At 38.5% G+C, this 21,201-nt stretch overlaps 1 protein-coding gene across 3 annotated transcripts in view; it reads left to right on the forward strand.

The window, feature by feature from the left end:
- The window catches only part of PDE7B (phosphodiesterase 7B), a 177,028-nt gene that overhangs the window by 45,525 nt on the left and 110,302 nt on the right, over nt 1–21,201 (forward strand). Inside the window, exons 1-2 of one of the 3 annotated variants that reach the window (XM_076333667.1) lie at nt 10,897–10,972; nt 12,845–12,905. In XM_076333667.1, the coding sequence (XP_076189782.1) occupies nt 12,899–12,905 (7 nt within the window). In that variant the 5' untranslated portion in view covers nt 10,897–10,972; nt 12,845–12,898. Of the gene's footprint in view, nt 1–10,896; nt 10,973–12,844; nt 12,912–21,201 lie in introns of those variants that run through there. The other 2 variants (XM_076333666.1, XM_076333665.1) reach the window with 2 other exon arrangements.

The raw sequence follows: 21,201 nt of genomic DNA on the forward strand, positions 1-21,201 counted from the left end.
CAGACCATCTGATATGCAGAGCTGGCAATGCTCACCCTCTCCTTTAGATGTGTCCTCACGGTTCCTGTTGCTGTCAATGTGTGATGCCCACTGATACTCCAGGGATTCATCCAGTGGCTTCCAGATGGGGAGGGAGAAGTGGGGGTGGTGGCAATCAGATTTAGCTAAAGAATCACTGCTGTACCGGTCAGGGTCTTCACTCCCTCTGCATATCAGAGACAAACAGAGCCTCTCATATGCTCACCAATGTGTTACCTGTATGTGCTGGATTTACTTACGTACAGGTTCATAAGGAAAAACCAAATGGTCAACAAGCACAGGGCTGGTTTAATAACTGCTCTTAAGTCACCGAGGTGCCTTTTGGAAATAAAATCTTTACAGTGTTTCTGATCTAATGTGACACTTGTTTTCAAAATATCTCCCCTCAAAGCTGATTTTTCTGGCCTAAGTTGCTCAGTTGACTTTATGAGGTGAGAGTACTCATCAGTCTGCACTATTAGTTCCTGTATTTACTCATCCATTACTCAACAAGATAAATGTAGTCATACTGTTAATGTAAGGAATAGTACACAGAATTAGAGGCAACTGGAATGTTACTCCCTGCTCTTTCAGTGGGTTGGCGACCTTTAGCAAGTTTGTGTAATCAGTCCTTTCCTCCATTTCCCATCTGTACAGTATCTAACTGTAAAACTTAGCCTGCCTCAAGGGTAATGTTAAATAATACTGTAAACAATAACTAACATAAAAATGGAAAGAACTAAAAAAAAAAATAAAAGATCAGAGATACCAAATGTTTTCCAAATGCAGAGACCTGTTAAAAACTCACTATTTTTTCTATCAGTCTCGGCATGAGATCTGCTGCAATCACGTCAGTCAGTAGGTTAGCATTGCACTGCCAGCATTCAAACAATAGAAGTGCATCTGCATCCATAATACAGATGTGTCTGAGCAACAAGAGTTTAGATCCCAATGCAAATTTCATGTGTTTTCATAAAAACAGGAGGTACTTCAAAACCTCTTTTAATTGGAACCCAGCATATTTCCACTGAAAAACTTGTTTGCACTGATCAGCATTTTCACCTGGGTTATTAATTAGGATCGTGTGGCATAAAATGAACAGTACCTTTCAGTTTTAAAACAAAGTCAGCCAAGATAATTAGGTATAACTTCATTATTTATGTATTATGTAAATTCTGTTTCAAAAGAATTTTTGTAAATGCTAGGAAAATAAGTTTAAACAAAGTTTCTAATTGCTGCTGTAAAAAACTTCATTGTTCTTTCTTTGTAAAATGATACGGATGTACCACTTGTAATATGTGCAGTTTTATCAGAGTCACGTGGCTCAGGTATATTGCAATATATGGGACTCATTTGTGAAGAATGACAAGTACCATATGTAAATACTACAGACACCATAATAATGTATTAATGTTTTAAAAAGAGAATTTTTAATAAGAGGTGCTTTCAGATTCTGACAAGGAAAGTCAGAATCTTCTGCTCCTTTCTCTTGATCACTGCACTGCACAACTTCTGAACATACCACTGCTTCCCACAAAGTATAATTCACTCAGCAATCTTTACCCCCGACAATTATAACTGTATTTTTATACTTCATTATAGGCATTATATGTTATATACAAAGGTATACAACAAAATAAAATAGGAAAACTGGAAACATTATTTTCCCTACTGCTTTATCATTTCTTTAAAGCTAAGAGAAAATAACAGGATTTACCCATAGCTTCAGAAAAGGTGTTCTGTTTACTGTGAAGAAAATGCCATATTTTCCTTTAGTTGTTTGTGAGCCTCACAGCTGTACTGTGCTATTCACCTTGTACTCTTCCCAAGTGGTCAATTAGTCCTAACAGCTATGACCAAAGCAGTATTAAAACATCTTTTTAATTCCTTCACAAAAATGCAATGAATCTAGAGCTGTTAAACAGTCCAAACTGGCCTCCCTCTATAACCAAAGGTTCTGGACATCCCACATGTCCTGGTGAGACCATTTGCAATTCCCTCATTTCTGCTTACCTGCCAGCCACCTTGCCGTCGTGTGGCAACTGGGAGAACATTTCTTCTGTCGTGCAAATCCAGCCTCTAACATTCAGGATTAACAATGATTTTAGCGTCCAAATGTACAGCAGATGTTTATGCTTAGAGTCAGCTAAATCCTTCTAACTTTAATTGATTAAGAGTTAGGCATGCAGGCTTTCTCTGAAATCAGGTGGGCTAAATCAATCTCTAGAAATTTCCATCTGTCTTCCTTTACAAACTTAAAAATCTAAAGGTCAGTTCCCTCAAGTGAGATTCAAAAAGTCCACCATAGTTTTAAAAATGATGTAGATGTTAATTGCTTGGGGGTTTTATAAAACAGATGTTCTACCAAAACAGAGACGTAATTTAAAGAAATAACTAGGTAAGACATTCAGTATCTTAGCAATTGTCTGAAAATACACAGAGAGAATGATTTTTCTTGAAGCCTATCATGTAAAAATAGAGAATTCAAGAAACAATTGAAAAACAATACATCTTAGGAGCTGCTTTTCCATCCCATCTTTCACAGAAATACATAACAACAGTCACACTTCAATAGCACAAGACAAAAACAAACACATCCAAAAAATAAAATCTTTTGAAAAGAAAATGCTACATTGTATACCCAGTTTTCCCCTTGGGGGACCAGATAAAGAACAAACTATATATGGCAGATATTAGTCACATCACTTAATGAGCCTACTGCAACAAATTCAGAGGTATGGTGATAACATTGGTAACAGACACTGAATAGAAATGATGCCATGCATATTAGTCAGAATCAAATTGGTTAACACTAAAAATCAAAGGCATTGTCTGGTTTTGTACAGATGGGTAGGGGATATATGCCAGAAACTGCACCAGTAATACGTTCACCGTGTTGACTTTGGCAGCTAAGAGTGGAAGATATGAGCAAAACCAGGCCAAAAGGCAATGTAAGATTATTCCCATGACAACAAGAGGTTAACAGGTTAACATTTTTTTCTTCTACAGATGAAGTACAGTTCTCAGTTTCCACCCAGAAAAGCAGTATCTAGTTGATTATCTAGAGATAATCTAGAGATTATAGCCAGAATCTGTTGAGAAGTGAGAGAAGATAAAAGAGCAGCTTTGTGCAGCACTTGCCAACAATACACCTGTTTTGAACTGATGCTTTCACACATTAAAAAAAACCCCAAACCTCTAAAAGAAAGTCTCTGTTTCTGGGAATTATTTTCAGGGAGAAAATCAGTCTTTTTGGCATTGCTCCAAAAGGCTGCAACCTTGGAAACTGGTAACTAATATGTGCAAAAAACATGAATTTCTGTGTACCTGAAATATGTTCATAGTGATTATTGCAGTAGCATCTAAATGTTTCCTGACAATAATGGCATTTGTATGGCTCCAGATATGTTATTAAACCCACTTTGAAAGTTGTCAAAAAGATATGTTAGTATCAATGACACTTTCTTTTAATGCAGAAAATGCTCTTCCCCAATGTCTAATATGACAATTTTTGAAATGCAAGTTTTTCCTGTCAAAACAACACTTGCTGTTTTTTAGCTCCATATGTTCTGCATGTAGAAATGTGATGTATGCTGGCTGTACTTGAAGTTCTGAAAGTCATTTTTGCAGTGCTAAGGTTACTTAGTTTTTTGGTTTGATTTCCTTTTCTAAACTGCACTAATATAAGAGTACTTCTAATTGATAGTTATGACTGTAGAAGCATGTGTTAATAGGCTAAAATACCACTATACCTGCCCATTTTTACAGTATGTGTTTGGTAACATGCTGGACAGATGCCCACAACATTTTGTATCAGGCCATTGGTACAGAACAATTGAAGATAGTGCTTATATATGAAGTTGCATATAGGGGCAAAAGAGTTTAAAAATAAGTACGAGGCAGGAGAGCTCAAGATGTTTGTAAAGGATAACAGAATCAAATTTGGGAGTAAAGCTGTAAGTGGTTGGTGATAAGCTCAGGAGATACAGTCTGAAGTGAGGATTTCATGTTGTGACACATTGAAATAATCTACACAGCTAATGAAACCAAGGCCTGAGGCCATTCTTTGGTTGTGTCCTCTTTGCACAGCAGTTGGGCCCAGGTTTCCTTAGGGCACTGTGTGACGACACAGTGTTGCAGAAAGGATTTTGTTCATACAAAGTTTTATTTGCAGAGTCCCTCATGGATGGCAGACCTCAAACACAGTTACCTTAGGGAAGGAGCGAGGAGAGAAAGAGAGCAAGGAAAGAGAAAGGGAAAAGCTGACTTTTAACGGCATGACCAATTTTGCAGTCATTGTATAGCTATCCATGGGACCCTACTACCTTCAGACCCAAGCAGTGTCTGGTGCACAAATGAGGAACTAGGGAAAAGTAGTTCCCTGCCTTCTGCCTCTAAGTGCTCTATTTTCACTTCTGCTGAAGCTGTCTGCTTGACCAGGCCTTCCACATGTATGTTTTGAGGTTTGTTTGATGACTTCAAACTCTCTCCGACATGGTTTGTTGGTCCAGTGCTAGTTCTGTTACCTAAGTCTGCATCTATGCCAGAAGGTGAGTGCAAGCAGTGGACTCGTGAACACATTACCTAGTCGCTGGTATGCTTTTGGCATGGGTTGTTGTCACCAACTCCCATTCCTTAAAAATGAAGTCCTGGAAAGGATGAAACAGGACTGCCTCGGTGCGTGCCAATGTTTTAGGGAACCAAGAACACCCAGCTCTTGAGAAGCAGGTGGCCACTGGCACGTGGTACCGCTCAGAAAGTGGTCAGGGAGACAGTCTTATTAGGCAGGAGGAACCCGATGCCTGTGATGGCTTACTGGCACTCAGTCTTCTTGTCCTTCCTGAGACTGCGCTTTTGTATGCAAAGCATACGGTATGCAGTGGGCACACACAAATAAGCAGGTGCCAAAATTCATCCCACGTTTCTCTGAACAGCCTGAGGAGACTCTTCAGGAGATTCGTTCTCCCACAGACCTTTGATTTGCTTCTTGGAAAGAATGGTGTGTCAGTCGGTACTTCTGAGGCTTTGACCCTTCCTTTGGTCCAGTAGATCAGTGGGAAATAGTGAGAAAAACATCTGGTTGAAGTTGAGACCTAAATTTTCACAAATTAATCCTATGTTTTCCTCTCATTAGATATTTCAGTAGAAAGTGAAAGTTAAAATGGCAGTGACCATAGAAAGCAGCTAGGAGAACAGCCCAGCTCTGCAACTCAGAGGAGGAGGAAAGACAATTATGTGGTCCAGAAAATGTTTAAGTACAGAGAACTTTGAATAGACAACGAATTTGCCTTTTCCCTAGTATTGATATTTTCCGCCCATCTTCCCTCCCACTTAGAACTGTTTTTGTGGTGGGAGGATCCCTTATGTAGTCTACAGATGTTTTACATTCTTTAAAATGTAAACTAGAAAATTAACTGTAATACTGATTCATCCCATGAGAGTAAAAAATTAGTCTGCTCTTCAACATTTCTTGGATGATGGCACCCCCTCAGAACATGCCTACAAGTTGTGCCTTGCCTGTTAATGCACACTTGACTGTGACTTATTGCTTATTAAAACCCAACAGTTATATTGCTTAGTAATTCTAGATTTGGCTCCCAGTGCCCATGTTATAAACACTTAAAAGTAGGGATGCCATATTGAAACACTGACAGATTCTCAGGGGGGTCAGGGCTACTGGCGCCTCCCTAATGAAGTCACACACTGTTAAACTTTTTTTTCGTTCTTTAAGAAGAAAACAAAGCAGTTAAACTGCTATATCCATTTTCCAGCAACATTAATCCATTTCAAACCACTCTTAACCATAGTAAATCACAGGTTTGTGAGAAAATGAACTGGCTAAAGGTTCACCTCGGGCTACTTAGCCCACAAACAAGCTGCTGACTACTGGCAACAGTGGTTGGTTGGGAATTATTGCTCAATTTAGTTGTAATTACTTATTTTTCTGTGTCTTCTGTTCAGAGTAGCTGAAGGTCTACGGCGTGGTAAATTCCAGAATGGAGTGCACTGCCAAGGTGCTGCTGGAGATTGACACTGACAGTGTTGAAAGGTTACTTGAGCAATGTGTTTTAACTTCCTGGAGGGAAGAGAAACCTTCTCTTTCACTGGGAAAGCTTGGAGAGAGAGGAACTCTCAAAACAAGTCTGCCCAGACATAGCTATTCTACTCTGCAGAAAATCATCCAGACGTTAATAGAACCCGAATTTTCAGTTTAAGTATGCTTCAATTCTGATACTAAATAGGGAAGCTGGAAACTTTATCCATGAAATACGGTATAGCTGCAATATAATAGCTGCAATGTAATAGTAGTAATTTGAAGAGCAGCAAACGTAGCATTCTGGCTGCTAATAGTATTTTAAAGGCAATTGTCAGTATGCTGTGATTACACCACATTTATAAATGGGTGAGCATACACACAATACATACCAGTTCAAGATAAGTGTACTTTTTTGCAGCCCGATTTAGCGGAACACTTAACTTGCCAAATGTAGGTCTAAATTTTCAGGTAAGTACAAGATTTTATCTATAATAATTACGGGAACTGTTAATAAGGCCGGGGGAGGTAATACATAAACAATCACAATTTTTATAGATCTCGGGCAATTTCATTAGCTGAAAGATTCTAGTGGTATTCACTACCAATGGGAATGTTTACATATGCAATTCTCAAGTTGTATTCATTATAACATATTTTCATGTAAGAAAGGCTAAGTAAAGTTCTTGAAGAATTGAGAGTTGGCAATTCAAGGTCATATGAATAGGGTGAGCTTTTTGCAATCATTCACTCCAGAGAAAATGCGGGTCTGTTAAATTTAAAATAAGGTGTGATATAGAGAAGAAAAGCTTTTGTCTCCAAACAAATAAAAACAATGGCTTAATTTCCTTTGCTAAGGCCAACAAAGACCATGGGTAAAGATTCAGCAAAATTCAGAAGTATTTGACATTTAAGTGCATCTCAAGATTACGCAGAGTACTGGTAGGGAACTTCCTTGTTTTACATAAACATTGATTTAATCACTAACAGATATTATTACAAGGCTTTCGTTTTGGGGGAGGTGCTTGTGAAAAGGCTGCAGGCAGGTCAGATTACATATGTCAGTCTGCTCTGGTAGTTCCCGTCCTTTCTTTTGTCCCTGCCAGAGAGGAGAGACAGAACTGGAAATACCACAAGTGTAACAAGGCATTGGAAATCCTACAGTTCCTACACTCTGATATTTCATCAGCATTCAGGATGAATCCACCTTAAATCTCCTCCCAGGCAGCCTGAAGATGAAGATCATGTGGCCTGACTCTTTGTGAAATATTGCCCTTAATTTTCAGCTATTTATATGAGTGGCCAGTTGTTTTTATAAAAGATTGCTAAGACTTACGAAGTAGTGTTGCTTTTCACACTAACAGACTTTACACCTATAAATCCTTAGGCAATTAGAATGATGCTTTTACATACTAGAGGACTTTATTCAAGTACTTTTTAAAGGTGACGGAGAAAGAAATGTAATAGGAAAATAGAAATACGAATAACTAGCATTTTTTTGCCTCTGAGATCATCTGTTTTTTCATAGAAGCAGAGAAGCTGTTTTCTCTGCCTTAATTTCTTTTAATCAGTTGTGGCTATGAGTATATCTTTTAACTCTGATTTCTAAAGGAATGTGAAATTATATGCAGTAGTCTGAAAAAAAAAAAGGAAAGAAAAAACTCTTTTAGCAAACAATATTTTTATGTAGAAACCACTTCTTTCTACTTTTGGTAAGAGCAAAGCATATTAACTTAAGGTTACTTTAAAGAAAGAAATCAGCGGGATTCTTTAAAAATATTTGGCATGCAATCGATGTGCAATTAACACATCTCCTGTATTTAGAGGTATAATAATCCCTGTTACCTCCTGCAAAAAGAAAATTATCCAATCTTTATTGTCATGTTTGGCTGATCATGTACATCAAGTACCTCATTGATTATTGCAATGTTGGAAGAGACATATGTGTTGAACACCATACCCAGGACGTGCAGAACAGAACAGAACAGAGTGAAGAAGCCTATAAATATGGTTCCTACTCCAATAAACTTTTAACTGACTAAGCTGGCTTTTCAAAACTTGGTTGTCTGCAGTTTAAAAAGGTCAAAATTGTGCATGTTCAAATTTCGTGCCAGAAAAACTCTTACTATATTTTTAAAACACCATACACTCTAAAATTATTAAAATAGTTAAATGTTAATTATAGGCATTTAATAAGTAGAACATTAACATGCCACTTACTGCACTTCTCATGATGACAAACACTTTCAGATCTTTACTTGCTGAATTTTGTCATAGGTAAGAATTTAGCCCTATTTATTTCAACTACTTGATTTGCATCTCTCTTCTTAAAATGTGTAATGCTTTCATTTACCATACAGATAGAAGTTGAATAGAACGACTTCACAAATATTTTTTTCATACAGTTTTCTCCACAACATAAAAAAAAAAAAACCTAAGGGCATATTCTGTCTGGGGTATATACACCCTGTTTATTCCTACATATCTCAAATCCTCAAATGCAGGTGGTGTGAGCCCAGGCATGCTGGAAATGGAAACCCAGCCTGTGAATGATCACATAATACTGGAGAAGTAATATGAGATGCATTACTGCGTTAGTACAACTGACTAGAGTAGATTTTCCATCTGCTCTCTGCATGAACTTTTTTTCTGCCAGTTGTGCCTTACTTTTCTGCAGTTTTACTTACACTGTTTTGGCACAGGGCTCCTTGCAAAAGACTTCCTGTTTTCCTGTGTACTCCTCATAGTATCTTGCAAAGAGGTCATCTTGCCTGAGAGCACCCTCCTCCAGCAGTCTTTTGCTATGGAGGATGGTGCCTGTGTAATACGGTATTTCCCTTTTCCAACAGGTGGTACTGGGCCATCATAGCCAACCAGGCAGGCTTCAAGCTCTCCAGTTTACTTAGCTCATCAAAGGACCTGAGTTCCTGTCACATTTCTTCTGAATATCGTGTCCTTTCATCCCTATTTTCTAACAGCAACTCTCTCATTTTTTTAAGTTTTTTTTAAGTTCCACTTTCAGCCTCTCCGTGATTCGGTCTCTTTTTCCATGGGGGACTTGAGAGTCCCATTCTAGTTTACTACATTTCAGCTTGTGTGACAGCCTCAGCATCATGGCATGCATCTGATCTCAAAAAAGGGAGCTGAGAGTAGATAATTTATTAATTCATTTTCTTACATAAATATAAATACTTTCTCACATAATGAATTGCAGGCTGCAATCCTATGTGGAAATATATCTGTATTACTGAAAATATTATTAACTGAAAGTAACTATGCTTTCCTCTTCTCCAGAAAGAGAAAAAAAAAACACAGTCTAGTCCAGAATTCAGTGATTCAAGAGATATGAAGGTATAGTGAAGATTTGGAGGGGTGAATTTTATTTGTATTTACCCACTTCTTTGTTAAATCTGACCACTTCCAAACACAGCAGTGTTTTAAGATTTTCAACAACAAATCCTCTCTCACCTCAGGGGAAGTGAAAACCGGTAGTATTATTTTCAGCAGGGCTGCCTCTGTAAACTCACCAGCCCAACATCCAGGACTACATACAGCAGAGCCAGTCCTGCCAGGGCTGTAGTAGTCCTAACCATGAAGCCCAAACTGAGATTTAAAATATCCCAAACTCAGGGATGATTTAGATCCAAGAATATGATTTATCATGTTTTTAGAGAGTGAAATCTTGGAACTTTAATGAGCTTCAAATATAGGTCAGGACTATGAATCCATCCTCATCGTAGATTTCAAGAAATGAAGTTCAGAGGCAGCTCTCCTGTTTGAGTTCATTGCTCTTCCTAACTGGATAATATGTTTGGTCTTTACAGCTCACCATTGAGACTCTTACTTCTCTAAAACGGGAACAGAAAACTGCTATCTTCTTCCAGACCTGATTCCTATGAATACAGCTAGTGCTGCTTATAAGCAGCAGCTTCTAGAGGCTGCTTAGCCAGTCTTTAAAAGAGATGTTCTATTTCTCTCTCAGCTTCCCAACAGACATATGTGATGATCTACACGTGTGCAATAGGTCTGCATATGTACAGCAGATATGTCCAGGGTTATTCTTCCTCCTCTCTCTGCTTTCTGACTGGTTGAAATTAAAAAGTAGAATAACCAGCATCTAATGGCAAATTCCTATTCCTGCTCTCTGATGGATCCAGTAGTGACTCTGTAGCCAACTTAGAAACTTTCAGGAGAGAATGAGCAGCTGCTTTGGGACTAGTTTGGAAATGGATTGGGACTGGAGAGACTCTTGGCCTCATCTCTCAGTACCAGCCCCGATACACAAGCAGGCAGAACAAACCCAAACCAAAAAGCCGGAACAGGAAAAGGACAGGAGAAGCTTCTCCAAACCTGGCAGGAATTCATAGCAATTCATAGCAGTGGTGGCAAAGCCTCAGTTTAATCCTAAAGATTAAATCCTGAAGTCATTCCTTACTTCTTGTTCATGGAAAACATTTGCTAACAGCAAAAATGCCCAAACAACTCTATTTTTTGAAAGAGCAAAAATGAATCCCTGCTGCCTTTCTGTGCCACTTTACACATCCAGGATCCAACTAAGTCTTTTTCAGATGCTCTGAGCAGTTTGGTAACAGCCTACTTTTCATCCCATTGATGTGTACCTATGAGCTTTTACTGGCATCAGAAATTAAATTGCTGCAGAAGCTTTTTCTCCTGGTATTTCTGGCTGCAGTGGTAGTAGTGAAAAATCTCCTAGGCTGACTGTTCTAGCATGATTTTCAGCCAGTTCTGTGGGTTGCAGGGGTTAAGGGAATTCAGATAAGGCTATGAACTTGTATACAGTTGTCTGAATCTTATTTGCAAAGTTTTCAGAGTTCATCCATCATCATAATGGGTCCTGTGGGATGTTAGTGGACTCTGGAGAACATTAGCCGTTTTCCCAATTTCATAACACTAGGACTGGTGAGTATTGTTACATATTGTAAGACATCATTTGCCAGCCTGAAATGTGATGTTTATATAAATATGTCTGGAACATACAATACGTCTGAGGGACTAAATAAAAAATAACCAAAGGTTTTCAAAGAGCAGCAGAAATTCAGGGGTGAGGTGGGCACTGAATTTTGACGTGCTTTCTTACATCTGTGTTTGTCTAAGTATACTTATGGTCACGAAGAAGACGCTGGGAGATTTCTGTGAAAAGATACCCATATCTTAACTTTCTTCCTAGAAGAATAAATAGCAAATTTATGTGTCTCCTGACAGGGAGCTGGTATAAGAGCATTCGTAAAATTAACTTTGAAATGATGGGTGTTGTTTTTCTTTTGCAATCTTTCAGAGTATATGCTCCCACCTAGGAAGGTTAATACAGGCACGTCTGCTTTCTCTTTTTAGATGTACTGATACACGAAAAGACTCTGTGTGGGAGATGGGCTTTTGTTTGTTTGTTTGTGTTTATTTCGGTGTGAGGGAGGTGAAGGCTATTTTTAAAATAGTGAGTTCCAAATGTGATGTTCATTTATGAAACTGTTGCTGTGTTTCATCTTCTTTGAAGCTCTGGCGTTTTTTACTTACCTGATTCTTTGTAGGTTTTAATATTTGCTGCAAATGTCACTTTTATTAACAAAAAAAAAAAAAAAAAAGAGAAAAAGACAGTACTAACCACTTTGTCTTACATAAGAGAGAAAGCCATAGGTGCTGAAAAGGAGAAACTGCCTAAGAAAGAGAGAGAAAAGAAAAGGAAGGGAAATGGATAGCTCCCAGTGATTTTTCCAGACTTGAACCACTGTGCTTTTATTCCCGTTTGGTCATAGATACCAAAACCAGAAATATGTAGATAAGGAAGTACGGACCACTTTTACCGATAAAATATGAGGCTATCCTTAAGCCCCTATCATGAGCTTTGAGTGTAGTGATACAAAATTGAATCTTTTTTGTAGCACCTGAAGCAACCGCTACTGAAGTGAGTGGGATCTGTACACTGACTGACTTTAATCGGAGCTGGATCAGACCCATGAGCCACACCAATTATGTTTCTCCTGGCAGCTAAATTGACATGCCTGTCTGCATGAAGGACTCAAAAATGATGTCTTATCTTTGAAAACAACCCAACGCTTTTGTATTCTGATCCTAACTCTAACGATGTTCCTTCACTGGGTTTGTATAGGGACAGAACATCAGCCCTCATAATATATATGTACATGTGAATATTATTTTTCATTAACAAAACATGTTAGCATAGAGATGTAAATTATTTACACTTTACAAAAAACAATTTTACTCATAGGTGTTATGGAGAGTTCAAATTTTGTGAAGTGACAGTTTTCCTTAATAAATATCTTGAGTTGTGCATTTTTTTAAATAAGTATGTTTTACAGAAATACAGATTATTGAATCAGCATTGCTGTTTGTTTTGTTTTCAGTTGGATCATTTTGCAGGTCCTGCTTAGGGTGCAGCCGTGTGACAACTAAATCAGTATACTGGAGAGGGCTGCAATGTCTACCAGTGGCAAATGAGGCCTCCTGTATAATTGGGTCTGATGCTAACAAACAGCAACATGGATCAGGCAGTTGCTTAAGCCATAGATACAAAGGTAATAGGCATTACCTTAAGTTTTTCTTGGCGAACATCTTGGAATACAGTGTTGATCCATCTTTGCACATTAACAATGTCAATTCTTCCTCACACTTTGGCTACTTGAAAATCTTGCGATTTTGACGTTTTAAACATGTCTCTGAACATCTCTAGTGCCAAACATAAACAGAGGTACCAAAGGACAAGGACAGGGATACTATCACGGAGTCTTTAACTAAATATATCCTTTTTTTTTTCAGAGGTGCGGGGAAATCTCATTTGATAGTCCTGACCAGAATGCCAAATGTGTTCGCATGCTAGGTAAGGGTAAGAGTCTTTTCCCCTTTTGATACAAATATGTGGAAGTATGTTTAATTGGGGATTTCTTCTCTAAAGTACATGATAATGGCTGCAGTGATTCACATTAATTTATTCTTTATGGTGAATTGTCAATTACTTAAACAAAGTGTGCGTGTGTGTGTATATATATATATTCCAGTAGTGCCCATCTACATAGATGACAATAGAGCTGTACCAACACTGTAACTGTAATCTCTGAGGTACTCAAGTCCAGAACTGATATTCAAAAGCTGAAAATCTCTGTAATCAAGCCAGATTTTTAAAATCAGCCTGGGAAAAATGTGAACTTTTGTAGACTGCACACCTTTAATGTAAAGGAGCATTTATGTGCTTTGAAAAAGAGTATCAATTTCACAAATGTATATCATATGCCTCTAGGTCAGACCTTCAGCTGCATCAATCAGCAAAATTTCAACCATTGTGATTTTATAGATTTGCACCAGCGTAGCACTTTGCCCATCATTTGTAAAAATTAATATTAAGCAGAAGTGTCTATTCTTTGGAAACAATACAGGAATGATCTGCTATGTTTCATTAATTTCTGTGACCAATTTTATTGTATTTGCTTGTTTCATCTTCAATGCTAGTGCTGAAACATTAACAGCACGATTAGTATCACAGCAAAAGACAGGGAGTAAGTGTCTAAAAACCCAAAAGATAATGTTTACTCAGAAAAAATGAAATCACAGAACACTTGCAAGATTAGGCTTTAAATGCTGAAGACCTTTCACCTGCCAGGATTGAGATAAATGTATGCTGTAAATTAGAGCATTGCATCTAATAACATGAAGACTGAAATAGTCACAATTTTAAAAACTGCAACTGGCAACGTCTAGGAACTTAATTCCCATCTGGGTGCATAGCTGTGTTCTGTAATAACAGATTATGTGGTTTGTTGTTTATATTCATTAAATCCTATTGTCACAATAGACTATAATTGCTGCAGAGGAAATCTGTCATGCTTATAGTGCACAGATCCCAACAGATGAACTGACACAATGGGCCGTAATGATCTGTTACATCAATGATCCATGGTTAGAGGTTCTTAATGGAACAAGCTGACAGAAAAGATACACTTGTGATCCTTTATCATGCCAATTATAATCTACAGCTTAAATACAATTGAGTTCCTAATACTGTCGTTCTAAGGAAGTTATATCGATGCAAATGTCATTATCCATTAGGCACCAAAAAAAGCAGGGGGGTGGGGGTGGGGTAGTTGAGAACAAAAAAATTACCTGAAGATGAAAGTCGTCTGCACAGGTTGATTCATCATTTGGTTTGGCATTTTTATAATAAGTCAGTCCAAAATTGGGAGTTTGGCATCATCTGTAATGCAAATGATTCTTTAGGAGCAGGGAGCAGTGAGCAGAACAAGATCTTATTTCCATTACATATATTCTTACCTAAGTCTTGTAGTATATGCATGTGCAAGAACGAGAACATATGCTGTGCTCTGTAAGGAAACTGCTAGGAATGTAAAAATGACTCCAAGGGGTCATGCCAAAGGTGTGACTGGCTGTCAGAGGTTACATCCCTTGTATTTAAAAATATTTCGCCTGCTATTATTATTCTTCAGTCTCTCTAACAAATTAAGGACTGTAGTGTCATATATAATATAGGATATTACATTTCACCCCAAGGTATCCCAAATCATGTACAGAACTGAGGTTATTCTAAGTGCAAGTGGATATCCCACAACTGGCTCTGTAAGAGGTATGGGAAGTAGAAACTAACATTATACAGTTGCTCTGAGACAATACTCTGATACTGGAGACAATCTCCACTGTCTTGATTTATCACAGAAATGTGTGCGGTTCTGGTAGTGCTGTAAAGCCAGAGGGTGTCCATTCTGGTACCTCTCCTTTCACACTGGACTCTGTACAGAAGAGCAGGAGCCAGAAATCATGCAACCTAAAAGGTCTAAGACTTTGTGCTGAATGCATCATGTAGTGTCCAATTTCAGATTTTACAAGGGAATTGAATTTCTAAGAGAACGAAACACAAAGTTGATCAATGCAAAGCTGACATTATAACGTCTGTGGGCATAACTAGTGAACAAAGCACAACGTTCCTTCAGACAGGGGCATCTTCCTTGACTGCACGGTCTTTAAAATGTGCTAAAACAGTCGTGCTGTCATTTACTGTAACAGTGACACAGTGCTGACAGAAATCTAGAGGGCAAGTCCCAGCAACTGCAAGAGGATAATTACTTAGTAAGAAAAGAAACACAGGATTCTGGAGTACTGACTGTATTTCTTCAGGGATCTTTGACATAAGACCAGTCCATACTTGGAACTGTACATTATCAAGAAGTACTCTAAAATGCTAACAGCTGCTTTTGTCAGAAAAGGTCTGTATCTAGGTTATACTACTGGTTCTGGGTTAGCTTCAAATGTAAAGGGTTTTATGAGTAAACCTAGGCTTGCTACTCTGAGTCCACATTCCTTGAGGTAACATGGATTATGTGAATGAGGTTCTTTTTCTATAAAGGTTGAAGAAGAGAGGTTTGCAGTGAAAATCTTATTCTATTCCTATCTTCCTGCTGGAAAGCAGGAAATAAAGAAATGCCTAAACGCTTACAATGGCTATAGTAAAAGTAGGTAACTTTTCAATGGACTGACTAGATACTGCTCAACCTGAGGTTAAGAGCAAAAGAATCAGTTTAGTGCCTCATCCTTCAGCATTGGAGTGATGGATATTTATAATCCAAGTGTGATGCTTTATATTGTGCTTGTTTCTTTACACTTCTATATGTTATACTAGTTAAAGCAATACAACTTTTGTAACTGTCACAGAAGAAGGTGTGGCCCACCTTAGCCTTTTGAAGATCAGTGTTCAGATCCTAAATCTATCACAGATTTCTTGAGCCTGGCATTGGCTAAGACTTTAAACATCCCTGCACATCCATTGTCCTTTGAAAAATGGGAAGAGAAGTGCTTCCTCACTTCTTAGGAACAAGAAGAATAAATTTGTAAGTACAATAAGAAGCTGAGGTAGTATAGTAATTCAGGTCATAAAAATACCACACTGTCAATAAAAGTGTGTTGTCAGAGGTTTCCCTTGAATCTCCGAGTCCCTCTGGAGCCACCAGTAGCTCATCAGCACTTCCAGTGCAAGGTGGAAAATCTGCACTGTGCTGCTTAAATTGGAGCTGTTATCAAGTTAGTGAGGGCACTCGACCATGACAAAATTGCTAGATAATGCTGAACTGGATGTCAAAAAGCTTTTGCTTTATGCTACATTCTGGAAGTTAGAACCCTGGGCTCCTCATGCCCTTTACTTATAATGATTTTGACCTAAAAAAATGATAGTTGGTGCAAAAATTGAGCATATAGCAGAGTACTCACTATGTGGTTATTGGTCCAGATATTCATATTATGAAGGGCAGAAGGGAACTATCTCTCTCCCTAGAGCGCTCGCTGCTATTTTCAATGTCACAACCTGTGGTTAATTTTTCCCATATGTAGACAGACAAATTCTGGGCTCAGACATGACACAATGTCATATCATGCAGAGATAATTGGGTTAGTTTGCTGTGAAAATTGCTGGTTGGGTGCCTCAGCTAATTAACTCTGCTGGGAAGAATTGCATACTAGCTTGGAAGAGTCCAAAGTTAAGGCAACTTAACTGGTTCTCACATCTTAACTAGCTCATCCAAAGCTAAGTCAGTAACCTCTACATGGCAGAGCACTGAGTTTTATGAATTTATCCTGGAAAGAATAATGTTCCCATATCAGGCTCTAAGATTAGTACAGAAGGAAAAAAGTCTGCCAACTAGAAGAGAAACTTGAGTGTAGAAATAAATACCAGTTTATACAGAATAGAGACTGTTATCCTTATATCTGCTGTATAGAAAGTAGGCAGCTGCACTCATCATAACACACACACAATTAAATCATCCCACCAGTTTTAATCTGTGCAACCTTACTGATGACAGTGGCGTGAGGGGGATGTATGATAAAAGCAAATTATCTAGTTTGTTACTCTAGTAACCAGTCTTCCACCACCAGATTTGGTCTTTACTCCTTACTGAAACACTGAGTAGATTTTGAGGAGGTCACATCTCTTGCTGGCCAACCCTGCTGTCTGCAGACATTTTTCCAGGGGAAATGCGAATTGCCCTCCTTAAGGAGCTACTTAGTAAGTGAAAACACAAGCCTTCCAGATGCCCCATGGCAAATGGCTGAGGTGCTTTCTTTTCATTATTGTAAATTCCATGCAGACAGGAATAATGTGGATGAGTTTTGTTTCCCTTTTGGTGCAGGCTTAATCGTTGCAGAAGCAGACAGATGAATCCTTGTTTGGAATAAAAGTAGTTTCCTCAGAAATAGCCATTTAAAATTCATCCAAGAAAAAAGCAATCCAAAAAAAAAAAAGGTTGGGGGTGGCACCTTTTTTTTCTTCCCCAGACTACTAGAACATAACTTTGTTGCTTTGGGGCAACAAACTTTTTCGTATTCCAGCACAGAGAGGTGCCTACCTCCCTCCCCCTGCAAAAAAAGCTGCTTTGTGGCATACTTCCACCATTTATTACCTATGGAGAGTTATGGTTAAAGGAATCGGCATTTGGCCATGAAATAAGTTTCATGGATCCAGCTTCAGTCTTGGTGGCTCTTTGCCCACAGCAGAAAACCACCACACATTTGAACAGAGTTGGCAGCTGCAACTTAAGAGAGAGAGACATTACTGGAATAACAACTGTGTTGAAAGCCAGGACTGAGGGGTACTGGCAAGGCTCTGGCTGGCTGGCCTCTGCCTTACATAACTGTTGAACTCACCTTCACTGGGAAAGGAAAAAAAAACTATTAAATTTACTTTGAGAAACCTAATCAGGTAAATAACCTAGTGGGATAGGATTTATCAGGTAAATAACTTAGTGGGAAAAATAAATATTGAAGAGCAGTTAAACGTGTCAATTTGCTCTGAAGTGGAGGGAGAAAAAGAAATGAGGCAGCTATTCAAATGGTTCTGCACTGGTCAAGCTTTGCATCTTTGCAAAGCTTTCTGGAGCCCTCACTGACATCATTTGAAATGTAACCCTATATCTCTTGCACACGCAAAACTTTTACTGAAACTGATAGGCATGCATGAGCAATGGTGTTCTAAATAGCCACATATATGGACTATTTATATCCCAGTCATTCGAAGATTTACACGTGCGCTTGACCTTATGCAGACTAAGTATTCTATCTGTGCAAATGATATGAAAATAAGCACATGAATTAATCTTAGTAAAATTAAGCAATATGTTTATCGGAAAAAAGTCTAAAATCTACAGTGACTAGCAAGAAATCTACACTCATCGCTATGCTGCCCGTCAGGATTACTCAGAACTTTATAGCAGTGGGAGGGGGGAGGCTTAGGACGTCTGCTACAAAAAGATAGGCTTCTATTCCATGAGCAGCTTGCAACACTGGATGAAGGGAAGCAGGTTTTTTTCCACTATAAAGCAATGGTGTGAATGAATACAGAAAGATAAACACGATGTCTCTTTTTGATATCTTGTTAATGTAGATAAATTCAAATCTAAACATATAAGCCCACGCTATAAGCTTTTCACTTACGTTTCATACTGTAACTGCCAATGAAAGCCTCTCTACCAACAACTTATTCTGATGAGAACAGTATGGTGTAGATAAGATTTCTGGAAGTGTAGTTCTTCTACCCAGTTGAGTAGACAAAAGGTAGAGATTTTCAAATAACTTCTAACACTTTTTCCTTTTTTTCCTAAAATATCATTCCAGTATATTAACACAATTTAAAAATAAGACTTAACTCCTGATATTGCAACTATGCTTGTAAACACATTAAAAATGTGGTATCTCTGTGACCTTACCACCATGAAAATAGAGGCTTATTGCTCCTTCATGTCACTTAAGACCTCCTCCCCCAGTTGACCGTCTCTTCCTGAAATGCAATACTTTCTAAATCTCACCTGTTTTCTCCAAGAACGCTCATGATTTGTTCGCTGTAGTGGTACAGAGAAGGCTAAAGACGGTGCATCAGCCCATGCTTTGTCTGGAAGGCCCCAGTTGAGATGCCAGGCGCCTACTTTTGAGTGTAGCTTGGAGACAGAAAGTGGCAAACGGGTGGGCATGAGGCCGCAACAAAGACTCCTTTGTCAAGGAGTTTACAGTGTACACACACCGTCATTGTGCCACTTCATCACTGTGTTATGGTTTCATGCTAAACAAGTAGGAACTCTTTGTCTTTACTATCATGAGATTTGTGCCCAAAACCACAAAGAATGTAAATATAGATTCATAGAATCATAGAATAGTTTGGGTTGGAAGGGACCTTTAAAGGTCATCTAGTCCAGCCCCCTGCCATGGGCAGGGACATCTTCAACTAGATCAGGTTGCTCAGAGCCCCGTCCAACCTGACCTGGAATGTTTCCAGGGATGGGGCATCCACCACCTCTCTGGGCAACCTGTGCCAGTGTAATATCAAATCCATCTTCTAGTTTCATGACTATTTGATTAATTTGGTTAAGAAACTATAAAATAGATAAAGTAAATTGAAAATTCTGATGCCCTCAGTATATTTTAAAGAGCAGTTCTCTAATACCATCTTATTATTGCAGTAATTTTGATTTAATTACTATTTTAGGTAATTATATAGCCTGGTAGCTGAGTGACAGTGACCACCTGTTTATCCTGTTCTGTCCTGTAAATCAGGTCAGACTGAAACCACTTGTCTTGCAGTATTCTACCTTTCAGAAGGGTGCTGAAGGAGACAAAAACTGGCCTTGGCATTTTGAGTACGCATATAAAACACTTTTCTAAATGTAATTTCTGGTTGTTTTTCTTCTATCGCTTAAACGTCAATTTGAACCATATATAGTTTTATCCTATGTCTGAGCTTGGTGCAGGAAAGAAATGGGGGTGTCAGGGGGCTTGGAGAGAACGCAATAATGAGGATTTGACACCATCTGTATGATGTAAACACACCACGATGGCTTTCCCTAGAAGGGAGAGTTACTGTGTTGCCTACATCTACAAAAGCCATTCATTCGGACCACGGGATCCACTTGAGATACCAAAGCTCAAGAGATGATTAAAGAGCCCCTCCTCCCCCAACTAAAAATACCCCAAACCCCTGACTCTTCAGCTTCTCTTTCTCTCAAAAAGGCTTTTTGACTTGGCTGAGAATCTCACCACATATCACATTTAGAAAAAACACAGGTTTGTAAGTCCTATCCAGCAGTGGCACTCAAAGCATGGCTACAAATGCTAGCAAATTTAGTGCAGTGCAAAGCCAAGAAGTACCTCCCTTTTTGTCCAAAGCATGCTGCAGACAGAAGGATTGCATTCTGCTTCCCATTTATGTAATAATCTAGTGAAAGTTTAAACTTTGAATTCTGGGCTTTCATTGCCCTTAAGTAGTTAAAACCCACAGCACCCACTTTTTTCTTAGCCACCAAACTAAAGGCAACACAGGTTGGGGTTAGGTGCTCTCTATTCCATCTAGTGACCCTGCACAAGGAAAAATGCTGGGTATGGCTCCAGGATGATAACAAATAGGCCTATGACTTGCACCCCATCGGGGGGAACACACACATGTAAGACAAGGAGAATCCTGAGTTTTGTTTCCCAGACCTTTCCTTTTTTTTTTTTATTTTTTTAACTAGGCCCTGAGATAAAGCAGAGAAACAGTTGCTTGATTGATTTACTGAAGATGATCTCATATCTTATTTCATGGTATTTGTCACATGAGTTATTGCTGATCCCCTGTTGGAAAAAAGATTTCAAGTGCCTATTCAGTTTGCTTCTTCACAGTTTGATTTTTCCTCGTGCCTAACCTCGTGCCTAAACATGGACTGCATTCACGTAATTTCCCATATTCTTCGTCCAAACTATTACGAGTGGGATGTGTTCACCCAAATTACTTGCTGTACAGAAAACTGCTGTGACTAACCATACTGCTGCAATAATGCTCTCTCAGAAAATAGGAAGGGGGGGAAAGGAACAATTATTAGATCTATTAATGGGACCAAATTGGAGAAGAAAACACTTATCCACAGTTTTACAGCCAGCCATCCCTTCATGACAGCATAATAAAATCTACAGATGTAAAATTTCCAAACTTAGATTTAAACGGTTCAAATTTATATTTTGAGGTTTGAGCTCATCTCTAGCAATTAATCTGTGTTTCTTTAATTATTACTTGGTGATACCTTGCAATTTCAGAGTTTCTGCAATTTCCTATAGATTACTGTGTAGCTACCCTTAGTAAGAGTGATTTATGTCTGAGA

Source organism: Aptenodytes patagonicus, chromosome 3, assembly GCF_965638725.1.
Source record: "Aptenodytes patagonicus chromosome 3, bAptPat1.pri.cur, whole genome shotgun sequence".
Taxonomy (NCBI): domain Eukaryota; kingdom Metazoa; phylum Chordata; class Aves; order Sphenisciformes; family Spheniscidae; genus Aptenodytes; species Aptenodytes patagonicus.